The 13,492-nt window shown below is 37.0% G+C and overlaps 2 protein-coding genes across 32 annotated transcripts in view; both read right to left on the bottom strand.

The window, feature by feature from the left end:
* The window catches only part of LOC130908814 (uncharacterized), a 28,046-nt gene extending 20,918 nt beyond the window's left edge, over positions 1–7,128 (bottom strand). For 15 of the 27 annotated variants that reach the window (XM_057824632.1, XM_057824648.1, XM_057824652.1 and 12 more), the window contains exon 1: positions 5,342–7,128. Coding sequence is in view for 12 of the 27 variants with exons in the window: in XM_057824627.1 (XP_057680610.1) it covers positions 2,647–4,890 (2,244 nt within the window). In the remaining 15 variants the exon portion in view is untranslated. Of the gene's footprint in view, positions 1–205; positions 5,289–5,341 lie in introns of those variants that run through there. The other 12 variants (XM_057824639.1, XM_057824655.1, XM_057824635.1 and 9 more) reach the window with 8 other exon arrangements.
* Positions 7,129–9,686: 2,558 nt separating this feature from the next.
* LOC130908817 (uncharacterized) lies at positions 9,687–13,440 on the bottom strand. 5 transcript variants are annotated; one of them, XM_057824667.1, is made up of 3 exons: positions 12,382–13,440; positions 11,313–11,438; positions 9,687–11,234 (listed from the first exon to the last, which is right to left on the bottom strand). In XM_057824667.1, exons 1-3 carry the CDS (start codon positions 12,421–12,423, stop codon positions 9,687–9,689), a joined length of 1,716 nt encoding a protein of 571 aa, XP_057680650.1. In that variant the 5' UTR covers positions 12,424–13,440. The 5 variants fall into 5 exon arrangements, with proteins under 5 accessions (XP_057680650.1, XP_057680649.1, XP_057680653.1 ...); XM_057824666.1 differs by having other exon boundaries at positions 9,687–11,438; XM_057824670.1 differs by having other exon boundaries at positions 9,687–11,438; positions 12,387–13,440.
* Positions 13,441–13,492: the final 52 nt, after the last annotated feature.

Below are 13,492 nucleotides of genomic sequence, written 5' to 3'. Positions count from 1 at the left end.
CATTAAATCACCACTAGATGCCGGCATTTACATACCCCTACACCTACAAATAAATACATCACACAGTCAAAAGTCAACAGTTACTTTTATATGTCCTAGAAGGAAGAGAAAAATTTTTTTTTTTTTTTTTTTTTTTTTTTTTTTTTTTTTTTTTTTTTTTTTTTTTTTTTTTTATATATTTTTATTTATTATTTTTTTCCTTTTTAAATTTATAACCTACAAAAACAGAAATCCTGTCTTAATTAGACAGGTCCCCAAATTTAAATAATCCAATTAAACCCCAATTCAATTACAAAATTACGTAACTCCCATCAAAGAGAAACTAGTTTCCTGCTCATTCCCACATTTATCTGTCATTCAGTCCATATGGCCTCAATGTTTTCAATGATTTGATCCATATCCTTTCATTTCGACGTCTTTGTAATTGTGACCATGTTATGTTTGACTGTAGACCAAATGCCTGTAAATTTTCTATACCTTGTTCTCTGAAATGTACATACAGATATTCCGTAGCTTTTCCTTTCGTTATTTCATATATATGCTGTTTTAATCTGGCCTTCAGCATTCTGCCTGTTTCCCCTATATAAATCCTTTGACAGTGTCTACACCTAAGGCCATAAATGACATTTATTGTGTCCAAAGAGATATCTTGTAAAATCGGACGGCTCAGTTTTGAAAAAATATTTGTTAAAATCGGAAGAGGTTTAAAAATTGCGGTCGGAGTCCATTCCAGTACACTCTCTTTCTGTTTTAGGGCCCGTAATTTAGAATGTACAAGAATATCGCCCAAATTTTTGTTTCTTCTATAAGCAGGTAAAACTTGGCAATCCTGCCAATTAGGGCGTTCCTTTTTCCATTCATTAAAATTCTTTTTTAGACCCATTACTATAGGTCTAGACAAATTCGAAAACGTAGTGACAAACGGCACCAGGTGAGTATTTTTTTGACTTTTTTTATTATTTTTTTTAATTTGTTTAATTGTGCCTAATTCCTCCCTAACTTCTTTTTTGATTTGTCGTAGGAATCTTTTGGTATAACCCCTAGGTCTGAGAGCCCTGAACAGTGTACGTGTTGCTATTTCGACGTCTTTCTGGTAGGTACAAATCCTATTAAATCTAATTAATTGGGACTTAATAATACCCTTAAAAGTATGCTTCGGGTGAAAACTTGTCTTATGCAATAAAGCATGTCTGTCTGTATCCTTAAAAAATACTCTAGTCCCCAAGGACTTAGTGTCCCTCTCTTCATGACGAATAAAAAATACCTCAGTATCCAAAAATTGTATTTGGTGTTCTTGTAAATTTGCAGTTACTTTTATGGCTGTATGATGAGCATTTAAAACCTCAATAAAGGTCGCAAATTCTTCCTTAGAATAAGGCCATATACCAAAAATGTCATCCAAATACCTATAATATACTAACGGAAGTTGTAAACATTTCTCAAATACAGATTCCTCCCACATTTTCATATATAAATTAGCATAAGCCGGGGCAAATTTCTTCCCCATCGCGGTCCCATGAATTTGTAAATAAAAACGATCATTAAAAACAAAATCATTACGCGTTAGGCTTAGTTCTAAGAGTTTTAGGAGAGCCTGATCCGGTCTATTGCGGTCCGGGTTTTCCCGAAAGATCTGCGCCACCGCCTGCAAACCTAAATGAGTATCAATGTTAGTATATAATGACGTTATATCTATGGAAAACAAAAAAGATGTTTCCGGTACTGTCAATAATTCCAATTTATTAATAAAATCGTATGTATCTTTGATGTAACTCTTATGATTTTGGGACAAAGGATTAATCGCCGCATCAATATATTCCGCAATTCTGTACGACTCTGAACTACAATCGCTAACTATAGGCCTGCCTGGTGGAATAATCCCTGGTACTGTCCACGTATGTGGAGGTTTATGAATTTTTGGAAGAAGATAGAATTGACGAGCTCTCGGTGGATTTGGACCTAATAAGTAACAGAATTGTTTATGAGTAATATAACCATTGTCCTTCATGTCTTGCAGGACAAGTTTAAATAGAGCAGCCGACTGCGTTTGAATGGAATGTGCTAACGGAATATAATGTTTTGAATTTGTAAGTTGTCTCATGGCTTCCTTTATATAGTCAGAACGGTCCATAATAACAATTTGCGAACCCTTATCAGCTGGTTTGATAACAATATCCTGATTTCTCTTTAAGGAATGCAAGGCCTTCAGCTCCTCCGGCTTCAAATTCAGCCTGGACGCAACCTTGGGTCTCGCCTCCCCAAAAATTTCCTTATCTTTTATAATCAATTCTTTCACAGCTGGTGAGAGAAGACCCTCTGCTGGAGACCAATTCGATTTATCTGTGAACGGTAATGACCTAAATTGATTATGAAAGCCAAAATAATCCAAAAGTTTAAGCCGTCGATGATATAGAAATAAATCTCTTTTAAGGTCCTTTTTATCTATCAATTTAGGAGTGGGTATATATGTCAAACCTTTTTCCAAAAGCTGTTGTTCCATATTTGTGAGACGAAATTTCGAGGAAAGATTAGTAATATTACTTGATTTTAATTTTTTCGGACTTTTTCCAAGCTCCATAGAAAAGTGACCTAGTGTTGCTTTAAATAAATCTGTCGAGCGATACGGAGGTGAAATTGCATTCTCCTCTATATGTAGTTTAATTGTTCAATCCAAGAGCTAAAAATCATCTGAGCTGTTTCAGCAGTCCAATGAACCGGATCACGGGGGTTGACTTTAAAAATCAATTTATTAATGTCATTCAAAAAAGAATATTTTTCCATAATGACCTTGTTGACCTTCTCCAATTTTTGCTGTGTAATTGACGGCAATAAATCCGAATAATGGATCACTGGAATATAAATTTCCGCACAAGGAAATTTCCTCTCACAAGTCCGGACCAATTGCTGCAATTGTTTGCAAGTTGTAGTCGTAGTTTGAGTGCTAAGACAGTTGTTTAAGCCTAATGAGAGAATAACTTTTTGAGTCATGTGATATTCCTCGTGTGTTTTTTCCAATATTTCGCGAATATGGTGAAACGTAGCTCCAGGATAACTATCTACTTGTATTGAATTATGAAAGAATGGCGGAATTCTGGATAAATTGGAATCGCCAAGAAAGACAATCGGTTTCCGTATTTGTACTGTCCAATCCACTATCTTTTTTTGCGTAATTTGATGGCGCATAGGTTCCGAACTCCCTTGTTCGCAATTAACCAGTATAGGGGAGGAAGAAAAATCAGAATCTACACTAGACTCCTCTCCCGCCTCCAATACGGCAATATGTTCGTTTTCTGGGTGGAGTGTCTTTTTCCCAATCGGAGCTTCCATCCCCATGGCAACTGACGAGGGAGAAAGTACACGCAATAGTTGATCTAAATTTTCCTCCGCTATTTTTTCCTCCTCCTCTAATGATATTAATTGTTTAAGTTCACTCTTTTTAGCGTCTGACGGGATCCATGGCGGAAGCGCGGTAAGTATTTTTGTAACTACCGGGGAGGAATTAAGACTGTCCGAATTGGAAAGAATTGTTTTTTTCTGAAGCGTACACTGATTATCCGTACGTAACGTCTCGCTAGATTTGATAGATATTTCATTATTTTCGGTAATTTTTTTATCCGGTTTGGTAAGTACGATTTTTTGTTTTCCGGTTTCCACAGATGAAGCATTAGGTGTACTGGTAAGTATCCTGCTATCCGTAGCAAGTAGCGTATTAGGTTTTGGACGAATTCGGCCTATCATAATAGGCGTCACACTATTTTTAATAGTTTCTTCGTCAAAATTCATAAGACTTATTTCACCCTCCGTAACTTTCTCTTTTACTTTTTCTTTTTCAGATTCAACAGCCGGTTCGGATGCGGTATTGGTAAGTAACGTCTTTTCTGGACCACTCGGGTCCCTTTCCGCAAATTTTTCCACACGTTCGGTAAGTATAACATCAGACTTATTCTGATTTTGTTTAAAATCAATGTGTACGAGGTTTTCATTTGTAGGACCCGTGGGCCAATCACCTACTGGTACATCTATTGGGAGATCTAACGGTAAATCTAACAAGCTTGCATTTTCACTTTGTTTAGTCATTTTATTACAATTTATTGTCTTAACACAATTAAAATTTTCATTTCGCTTCCGTAGCAAGTCTTGGCTCCCAGCCCTCGGTGGTTCGTCCTTCTTGCTCCGCTCCCGCCGCTCTCGTCTCTGTGGCAACGGATCGTTTCTGACACATTGTAGAGAAGGAATGACCTGCTTCGACGTCCAAATTGGATTACGCAATACCTGTTTTTGCGCCGGTTCACCTTTTGATTTCAGACCTTTCTTCAAAGCCTGTGCGTAGGTTTCGACACGATCGGCGACCATGTTCTCACCTTCCACTGTTTTCAGGTCCGCATGCTGTTGCGCCTCCTGGTGAATCCATTCATTGAATGAATCTAAAGTATTGTTAGTGAGTTTTCGTTTATATCTTTGCTTCCCCCATTTTATTGCCGTTAAAAAGGCCCCCTCCTCAAACTGCCCCAGTCCCCTCAATTCTTTGGACAAAGTGTCCACATAATGATCTTTCAAAATGGCTATATTTTGAAACAGCCAATTTTCCGTATTATTTCTAATTTTATCCAAAGTGTTAGTAGTTGGAGCTGCGGGTTTAATAAAACTCGCTAACTTGTTAGTTTTAAGTAACATGCCTGGGGGGGCTTGAGGATGGTGGCCTTCCAACGTGTTTAAATGATGAATAGACTGTAAAATTTTAAAATACTTTTTCGTTAATTGAAAATTAAAATTAGAATTAGAACCTATACGTAAATCTACATTCCGATCAATAGCAAGCTGTTTTTCATACCTGTCACTTTTCCAATGCAGACGCTTATTCCCCTCCGGTTCGTGCATAACCGGGGGCATGTTGGCTTGAAACAGAACGGTAAGTCAAGAAGGAGGAGAGAAAAGAAACAAAAAAAATTTTTTTCTTTCCTTCCTCCCTCACTCCCGAATTCAACAGTGAGCCGCTTGTTGTTTTTTTACCTTTTGGACACAAGAAAGATCAAATATTATAATTTTAACCACTAAACATTAATTACTGGGACCAAACCATTAATCGCATATATTTATATTTTTTTAAAAAAATAATAATTTTTCTTTAAAGGGTAATTTACCTTGTGGGTAATAAAAATAAAAAATAAAAAAATAAAATTAGTAACCACATTCGTCTGTGGACTGCAATCGTTGCCTTTTCCAAAAAAGGACTCGTCACTCTTGGGCCGCCAGAACCATGATGTGTCACATTTGTGTGTCCGGCTGTACTCCCCCTCCCAAAACCCCCCAAGAAAACCCCCCCAGTGGGGTGTGCGCACACCTTACTGTTCACAGAAGCTTGAAACAAGGGGGCGAGGGTCATTCGAGGTCCAGGAGTCTTCTCTGCCGTGACGGGGATAGTCGACGTTTTTCCAAGGTGAGTCCAAAAAAGTAGACCAAAAATATTAGATAAAAAATGTTTCAAAAACCTGAAGTCCACAGGAGGAGAATGAGGACAGCAGCCTGACGTTTCGCCTGGATCGGCTTCATCAGAGGGTGTGCTGTCAAACTTTTTTGCATGGACTTTTATTTCCGGGAGACCCCGTTTTTACCGGAAGTATTTTCGTAGAAGTCCCACCCTTCCGGTTCCCATTCCGGGCTAAACAAACTTTTGGCGATCGTCCCACGCGGTCTGGTTTCACAGGTAAGGAATTTTAAGAATTTATATACTTCTCTGTCTGGCTCTGGCTATGGTTAGTTGGTATAAAAGGAAGCGCATTCCTACGGAATGTGCGTGCACTGGCACAGAAACTCAATATCAAAAAACCTTCCTGGTAAGTATCGTTTTAAAAAAATTTTTTTAATAAAAATAAAAAATTCTAATAGTATTTTTGGGGGGAATAATATCCCTATTAAAAAAATATACTTTCAATAAAATCCAAAAATTGGTTCATTAAAAACGATCAATAATTAGGTCCCAACAATTAACTATATTTTCCTAAATTTTACATATACATACATAATGGCCACAAATTAATAAAAATTACCTTAATTTCCACATTTTGGTCCTGAAAGAAAAAAAATCTTTACTTCCTGTCTCGGAATTCGCCCCTTCCTTTCGCCCTTTCCAAAATTCTCCACTGTAGTCCTTGGATACATAAGCCAGAAGAAGAGGGAACCTATAAGTGCTTTAAAAAAACATGCAGTAAAATCAAATATAACAACAAACTATTTACAATTAAAACTATTTACAAATTAAATACACTAAAATAGAAGTGCTGCAAAACGGTTCCCTCTTCCTCTGGGTGCAGTACCCAAAGGACTCCTCCAGATGGTGGCATTTCAGGCCATCCCCTCTGTAAATAAAATCAAATTATTATACATAATAATCATTAGGGTTAAAAACCTTTAGGGTCAGTACTATCTAGGGTCAATTTTCAGTAGGGGTGACTGTCCCTTCAATTGGGAGGGGTTAAGTTTAGAACAGAGGGCGGGGTCCGGAATCCAGGTAAGTAAGAAGATGTTAAATTTAGAAAAAGAAGAGAGGATTATTAATATTCTTCTCTCTTCTTTCTGTTTTTCTCCTTTTCAGGCACCCAGAGATCCCGTGGTCGTCTTTCGATTCTGGATTAACCTAGAAATCTATTCGTTGGCCGGATTAGGTAAGTATTAAGGTAAGTATTAAGGTAAGTATAAAAAAGTTTAATGAATCAAAAATCAAAATTCTATTTTTCCTTTTTGGATCCCGTATACAATAAATGGAGAAAGAGCAGGTAAGTGCCAATAGCGGGTGTTACATAAACCCTTTCTTCCTTCTATCTATGCCGTCCCAGCGGTTACCATGGTTACCAATACTCAGAAAAAGGAATGTATAAGTGCTGTATCAAACTATATACACAAAATCAAACCAATAAAATCTCAATATAGAATAAAAAACATTAAGTGCTCCAAATCACAATAATAAGTGCATTTATATGCACCCATATAAGTGCTTTTTTTTAAAAAAAACAGTTTTTTCCTTTTTCTGAGTGCAACACCATTAAATCACCACTAGATGCCGGCATTTACATACCCCTACACCTACAAATAAATACATCACACAGTCAAAAGTCAACAGTTACTTTTATATGTCCTAGAAGGAAGAGAAAAATTTTTTTTTTTTTTTTTTTTTTTTTTTTTTTTTTTTTTTTTTTTTTTTTTTTTTTTTTTTTTTATATATTTTTATTTATTATTTTTTTCCTTTTTAAATTTATAACCTACAAAAACAGAAATCCTGTCTTAATTAGACAGGTCCCCAAATTTAAATAATCCAATTAAACCCCAATTCAATTACAAAATTACGTAACTCCCATCAAAGAGAAACTAGTTTCCTGCTCATTCCCACATTTATCTGTCATTCAGTCCATATGGCCTCAATGTTTTCAATGATTTGATCCATATCCTTTCATTTCGACGTCTTTGTAATTGTGACCATGTTATGTTTGACTGTAGACCAAATGCCTGTAAATTTTCTATACCTTGTTCTCTGAAATGTACATACAGATATTCCGTAGCTTTTCCTTTCGTTATTTCATATATATGCTGTTTTAATCTGGCCTTCAGCATTCTGCCTGTTTCCCCTATATAAATCCTTTGACAGTGTCTACACCTAAGGCCATAAATGACATTTATTGTGTCCAAAGAGATATCTTGTAAAATCGGACGGCTCAGTTTTGAAAAAATATTTGTTAAAATCGGAAGAGGTTTAAAAATTGCGGTCGGAGTCCATTCCAGTACACTCTCTTTCTGTTTTAGGGCCCGTAATTTAGAATGTACAAGAATATCGCCCAAATTTTTGTTTCTTCTATAAGCAGGTAAAACTTGGCAATCCTGCCAATTAGGGCGTTCCTTTTTCCATTCATTAAAATTCTTTTTTAGACCCATTACTATAGGTCTAGACAAATTCGAAAACGTAGTGACAAACGGCACCAGGTGAGTATTTTTTTGACTTTTTTTATTATTTTTTTTAATTTGTTTAATTGTGCCTAATTCCTCCCTAACTTCTTTTTTGATTTGTCGTAGGAATCTTTTGGTATAACCCCTAGGTCTGAGAGCCCTGAACAGTGTACGTGTTGCTATTTCGACGTCTTTCTGGTAGGTACAAATCCTATTAAATCTAATTAATTGGGACTTAATAATACCCTTAAAAGTATGCTTCGGGTGAAAACTTGTCTTATGCAATAAAGCATGTCTGTCTGTATCCTTAAAAAATACTCTAGTCCCCAAGGACTTAGTGTCCCTCTCTTCATGACGAATAAAAAATACCTCAGTATCCAAAAATTGTATTTGGTGTTCTTGTAAATTTGCAGTTACTTTTATGGCTGTATGATGAGCATTTAAAACCTCAATAAAGGTCGCAAATTCTTCCTTAGAATAAGGCCATATACCAAAAATGTCATCCAAATACCTATAATATACTAACGGAAGTTGTAAACATTTCTCAAATACAGATTCCTCCCACATTTTCATATATAAATTAGCATAAGCCGGGGCAAATTTCTTCCCCATCGCGGTCCCATGAATTTGTAAATAAAAACGATCATTAAAAACAAAATCATTACGCGTTAGGCTTAGTTCTAAGAGTTTTAGGAGAGCCTGATCCGGTCTATTGCGGTCCGGGTTTTCCCGAAAGATCTGCGCCACCGCCTGCAAACCTAAATGAGTATCAATGTTAGTATATAATGACGTTATATCTATGGAAAACAAAAAAGATGTTTCCGGTACTGTCAATAATTCCAATTTATTAATAAAATCGTATGTATCTTTGATGTAACTCTTATGATTTTGGGACAAAGGATTAATCGCCGCATCAATATATTCCGCAATTCTGTACGACTCTGAACTACAATCGCTAACTATAGGCCTGCCTGGTGGAATAATCCCTGGTACTGTCCACGTATGTGGAGGTTTATGAATTTTTGGAAGAAGATAGAATTGACGAGCTCTCGGTGGATTTGGACCTAATAAGTAACAGAATTGTTTATGAGTAATATAACCATTGTCCTTCATGTCTTGCAGGACAAGTTTAAATAGAGCAGCCGACTGCGTTTGAATGGAATGTGCTAACGGAATATAATGTTTTGAATTTGTAAGTTGTCTCATGGCTTCCTTTATATAGTCAGAACGGTCCATAATAACAATTTGCGAACCCTTATCAGCTGGTTTGATAACAATATCCTGATTTCTCTTTAAGGAATGCAAGGCCTTCAGCTCCTCCGGCTTCAAATTCAGCCTGGACGCAACCTTGGGTCTCGCCTCCCCAAAAATTTCCTTATCTTTTATAATCAATTCTTTCACAGCTGGTGAGAGAAGACCCTCTGCTGGAGACCAATTCGATTTATCTGTGAACGGTAATGACCTAAATTGATTATGAAAGCCAAAATAATCCAAAAGTTTAAGCCGTCGATGATATAGAAATAAATCTCTTTTAAGGTCCTTTTTATCTATCAATTTAGGAGTGGGTATATATGTCAAACCTTTTTCCAAAAGCTGTTGTTCCATATTTGTGAGACGAAATTTCGAGGAAAGATTAGTAATATTACTTGATTTTAATTTTTTCGGACTTTTTCCAAGCTCCATAGAAAAGTGACCTAGTGTTGCTTTAAATAAATCTGTCGAGCGATACGGAGGTGAAATTGCATTCTCCTCTATATGTAGTTTAATTGTTCAATCCAAGAGCTAAAAATCATCTGAGCTGTTTCAGCAGTCCAATGAACCGGATCACGGGGGTTGACTTTAAAAATCAATTTATTAATGTCATTCAAAAAAGAATATTTTTCCATAATGACCTTGTTGACCTTCTCCAATTTTTGCTGTGTAATTGACGGCAATAAATCCGAATAATGGATCACTGGAATATAAATTTCCGCACAAGGAAATTTCCTCTCACAAGTCCGGACCAATTGCTGCAATTGTTTGCAAGTTGTAGTCGTAGTTTGAGTGCTAAGACAGTTGTTTAAGCCTAATGAGAGAATAACTTTTTGAGTCATGTGATATTCCTCGTGTGTTTTTTCCAATATTTCGCGAATATGGTGAAACGTAGCTCCAGGATAACTATCTACTTGTATTGAATTATGAAAGAATGGCGGAATTCTGGATAAATTGGAATCGCCAAGAAAGACAATCGGTTTCCGTATTTGTACTGTCCAATCCACTATCTTTTTTTGCGTAATTTGATGGCGCATAGGTTCCGAACTCCCTTGTTCGCAATTAACCAGTATAGGGGAGGAAGAAAAATCAGAATCTACACTAGACTCCTCTCCCGCCTCCAATACGGCAATATGTTCGTTTTCTGGGTGGAGTGTCTTTTTCCCAATCGGAGCTTCCATCCCCATGGCAACTGACGAGGGAGAAAGTACACGCAATAGTTGATCTAAATTTTCCTCCGCTATTTTTTCCTCCTCCTCTAATGATATTAATTGTTTAAGTTCACTCTTTTTAGCGTCTGACGGGATCCATGGCGGAAGCGCGGTAAGTATTTTTGTAACTACCGGGGAGGAATTAAGACTGTCCGAATTGGAAAGAATTGTTTTTTTCTGAAGCGTACACTGATTATCCGTACGTAACGTCTCGCTAGATTTGATAGATATTTCATTATTTTCGGTAATTTTTTTATCCGGTTTGGTAAGTACGATTTTTTGTTTTCCGGTTTCCACAGATGAAGCATTAGGTGTACTGGTAAGTATCCTGCTATCCGTAGCAAGTAGCGTATTAGGTTTTGGACGAATTCGGCCTATCATAATAGGCGTCACACTATTTTTAATAGTTTCTTCGTCAAAATTCATAAGACTTATTTCACCCTCCGTAACTTTCTCTTTTACTTTTTCTTTTTCAGATTCAACAGCCGGTTCGGATGCGGTATTGGTAAGTAACGTCTTTTCTGGACCACTCGGGTCCCTTTCCGCAAATTTTTCCACACGTTCGGTAAGTATAACATCAGACTTATTCTGATTTTGTTTAAAATCAATGTGTACGAGGTTTTCATTTGTAGGACCCGTGGGCCAATCACCTACTGGTACATCTATTGGGAGATCTAACGGTAAATCTAACAAGCTTGCATTTTCACTTTGTTTAGTCATTTTATTACAATTTATTGTCTTAACACAATTAAAATTTTCATTTCGCTTCCGTAGCAAGTCTTGGCTCCCAGCCCTCGGTGGTTCGTCCTTCTTGCTCCGCTCCCGCCGCTCTCGTCTCTGTGGCAACGGATCGTTTCTGACACATTGTAGAGAAGGAATGACCTGCTTCGACGTCCAAATTGGATTACGCAATACCTGTTTTTGCGCCGGTTCACCTTTTGATTTCAGACCTTTCTTCAAAGCCTGTGCGTAGGTTTCGACACGATCGGCGACCATGTTCTCACCTTCCACTGTTTTCAGGTCCGCATGCTGTTGCGCCTCCTGGTGAATCCATTCATTGAATGAATCTAAAGTATTGTTAGTGAGTTTTCGTTTATATCTTTGCTTCCCCCATTTTATTGCCGTTAAAAAGGCCCCCTCCTCAAACTGCCCCAGTCCCCTCAATTCTTTGGACAAAGTGTCCACATAATGATCTTTCAAAATGGCTATATTTTGAAACAGCCAATTTTCCGTATTATTTCTAATTTTATCCAAAGTGTTAGTAGTTGGAGCTGCGGGTTTAATAAAACTCGCTAACTTGTTAGTTTTAAGTAACATGCCTGGGGGGGCTTGAGGATGGTGGCCTTCCAACGTGTTTAAATGATGAATAGACTGTAAAATTTTAAAATACTTTTTCGTTAATTGAAAATTAAAATTAGAATTAGAACCTATACGTAAATCTACATTCCGATCAATAGCAAGCTGTTTTTCATACCTGTCACTTTTCCAATGCAGACGCTTATTCCCCTCCGGTTCGTGCATAACCGGGGGCATGTTGGCTTGAAACAGAACGGTAAGTCAAGAAGGAGGAGAGAAAAGAAACAAAAAAAATTTTTTTCTTTCCTTCCTCCCTCACTCCCGAATTCAACAGTGAGCCGCTTGTTGTTTTTTTACCTTTTGGACACAAGAAAGATCAAATATTATAATTTTAACCACTAAACATTAATTACTGGGACCAAACCATTAATCGCATATATTTATATTTTTTTAAAAAAATAATAATTTTTCTTTAAAGGGTAATTTACCTTGTGGGTAATAAAAATAAAAAATAAAAAAATAAAATTAGTAACCACATTCGTCTGTGGACTGCAATCGTTGCCTTTTCCAAAAAAGGACTCGTCACTCTTGGGCCGCCAGAACCATGATGTGTCACATTTGTGTGTCCGGCTGTACTCCCCCTCCCAAAACCCCCCAAGAAAACCCCCCCAGTGGGGTGTGCGCACACCTTACTGTTCACAGAAGCTTGAAACAAGGGGGCGAGGGTCATTCGAGGTCCAGGAGTCTTCTCTGCCGTGACGGGGATAGTCGACGTTTTTCCAAGGTGAGTCCAAAAAAGTAGACCAAAAATATTAGATAAAAAATGTTTCAAAAACCTGAAGTCCACAGGAGGAGAATGAGGACAGCAGCCTGACGTTTCGCCTGGATCGGCTTCATCAGAGGGTGTGCTGTCAAACTTTTTTGCATGGACTTTTATTTCCGGGAGACCCCGTTTTTACCGGAAGTATTTTCGTAGAAGTCCCACCCTTCCGGTTCCCATTCCGGGCTAAACAAACTTTTGGCGATCGTCCCACGCGGTCTGGTTTCACAGGTAAGGAATTTTAAGAATTTATATACTTCTCTGTCTGGCTCTGGCTATGGTTAGTTGGTATAAAAGGAAGCGCATTCCTACGGAATGTGCGTGCACTGGCACAGAAACTCAATATCAAAAAACCTTCCTGGTAAGTATCGTTTTAAAAAAATTTTTTTAATAAAAATAAAAAATTCTAATAGTATTTTTGGGGGGAATAATATCCCTATTAAAAAAATATACTTTCAATAAAATCCAAAAATTGGTTCATTAAAAACGATCAATAATTAGGTCCCAACAATTAACTATATTTTCCTAAATTTTACATATACATACATAATGGCCACAAATTAATAAAAATTACCTTAATTTCCACATTTTGGTCCTGAAAGAAAAAAAATCTTTACTTCCTGTCTCGGAATTCGCCCCTTCCTTTCGCCCTTTCCAAAATTCTCCACTGTAGTCCTTGGATACATAAGCCAGAAGAAGAGGGAACCTATAAGTGCTTTAAAAAAACATGCAGTAAAATCAAATATAACAACAAACTATTTACAATTAAAACTATTTACAAATTAAATACACTAAAATAGAAGTGCTGCAAAACGGTTCCCTCTTCCTCTGGGTGCAGTACCCAAAGGACTCCTCCAGATGGTGGCATTTCAGGCCATCCCCTCTGTAAATAAAATCAAATTATTATACATAATAATCATTAGGGTTAAAAACCTTTAGGGTCAGTACTATCTAGGGTCAATTTTCAGTAGGGGTGACT

Source organism: Corythoichthys intestinalis, chromosome 20 (assembly GCF_030265065.1).
Source record: "Corythoichthys intestinalis isolate RoL2023-P3 chromosome 20, ASM3026506v1, whole genome shotgun sequence".
Taxonomy (NCBI): Eukaryota; Metazoa; Chordata; class Actinopteri; order Syngnathiformes; family Syngnathidae; genus Corythoichthys; species Corythoichthys intestinalis.
The sequence above is the reverse complement of the archived record's forward strand: the minus strand, read 5'-3'. Positions and strand labels throughout refer to the sequence as shown.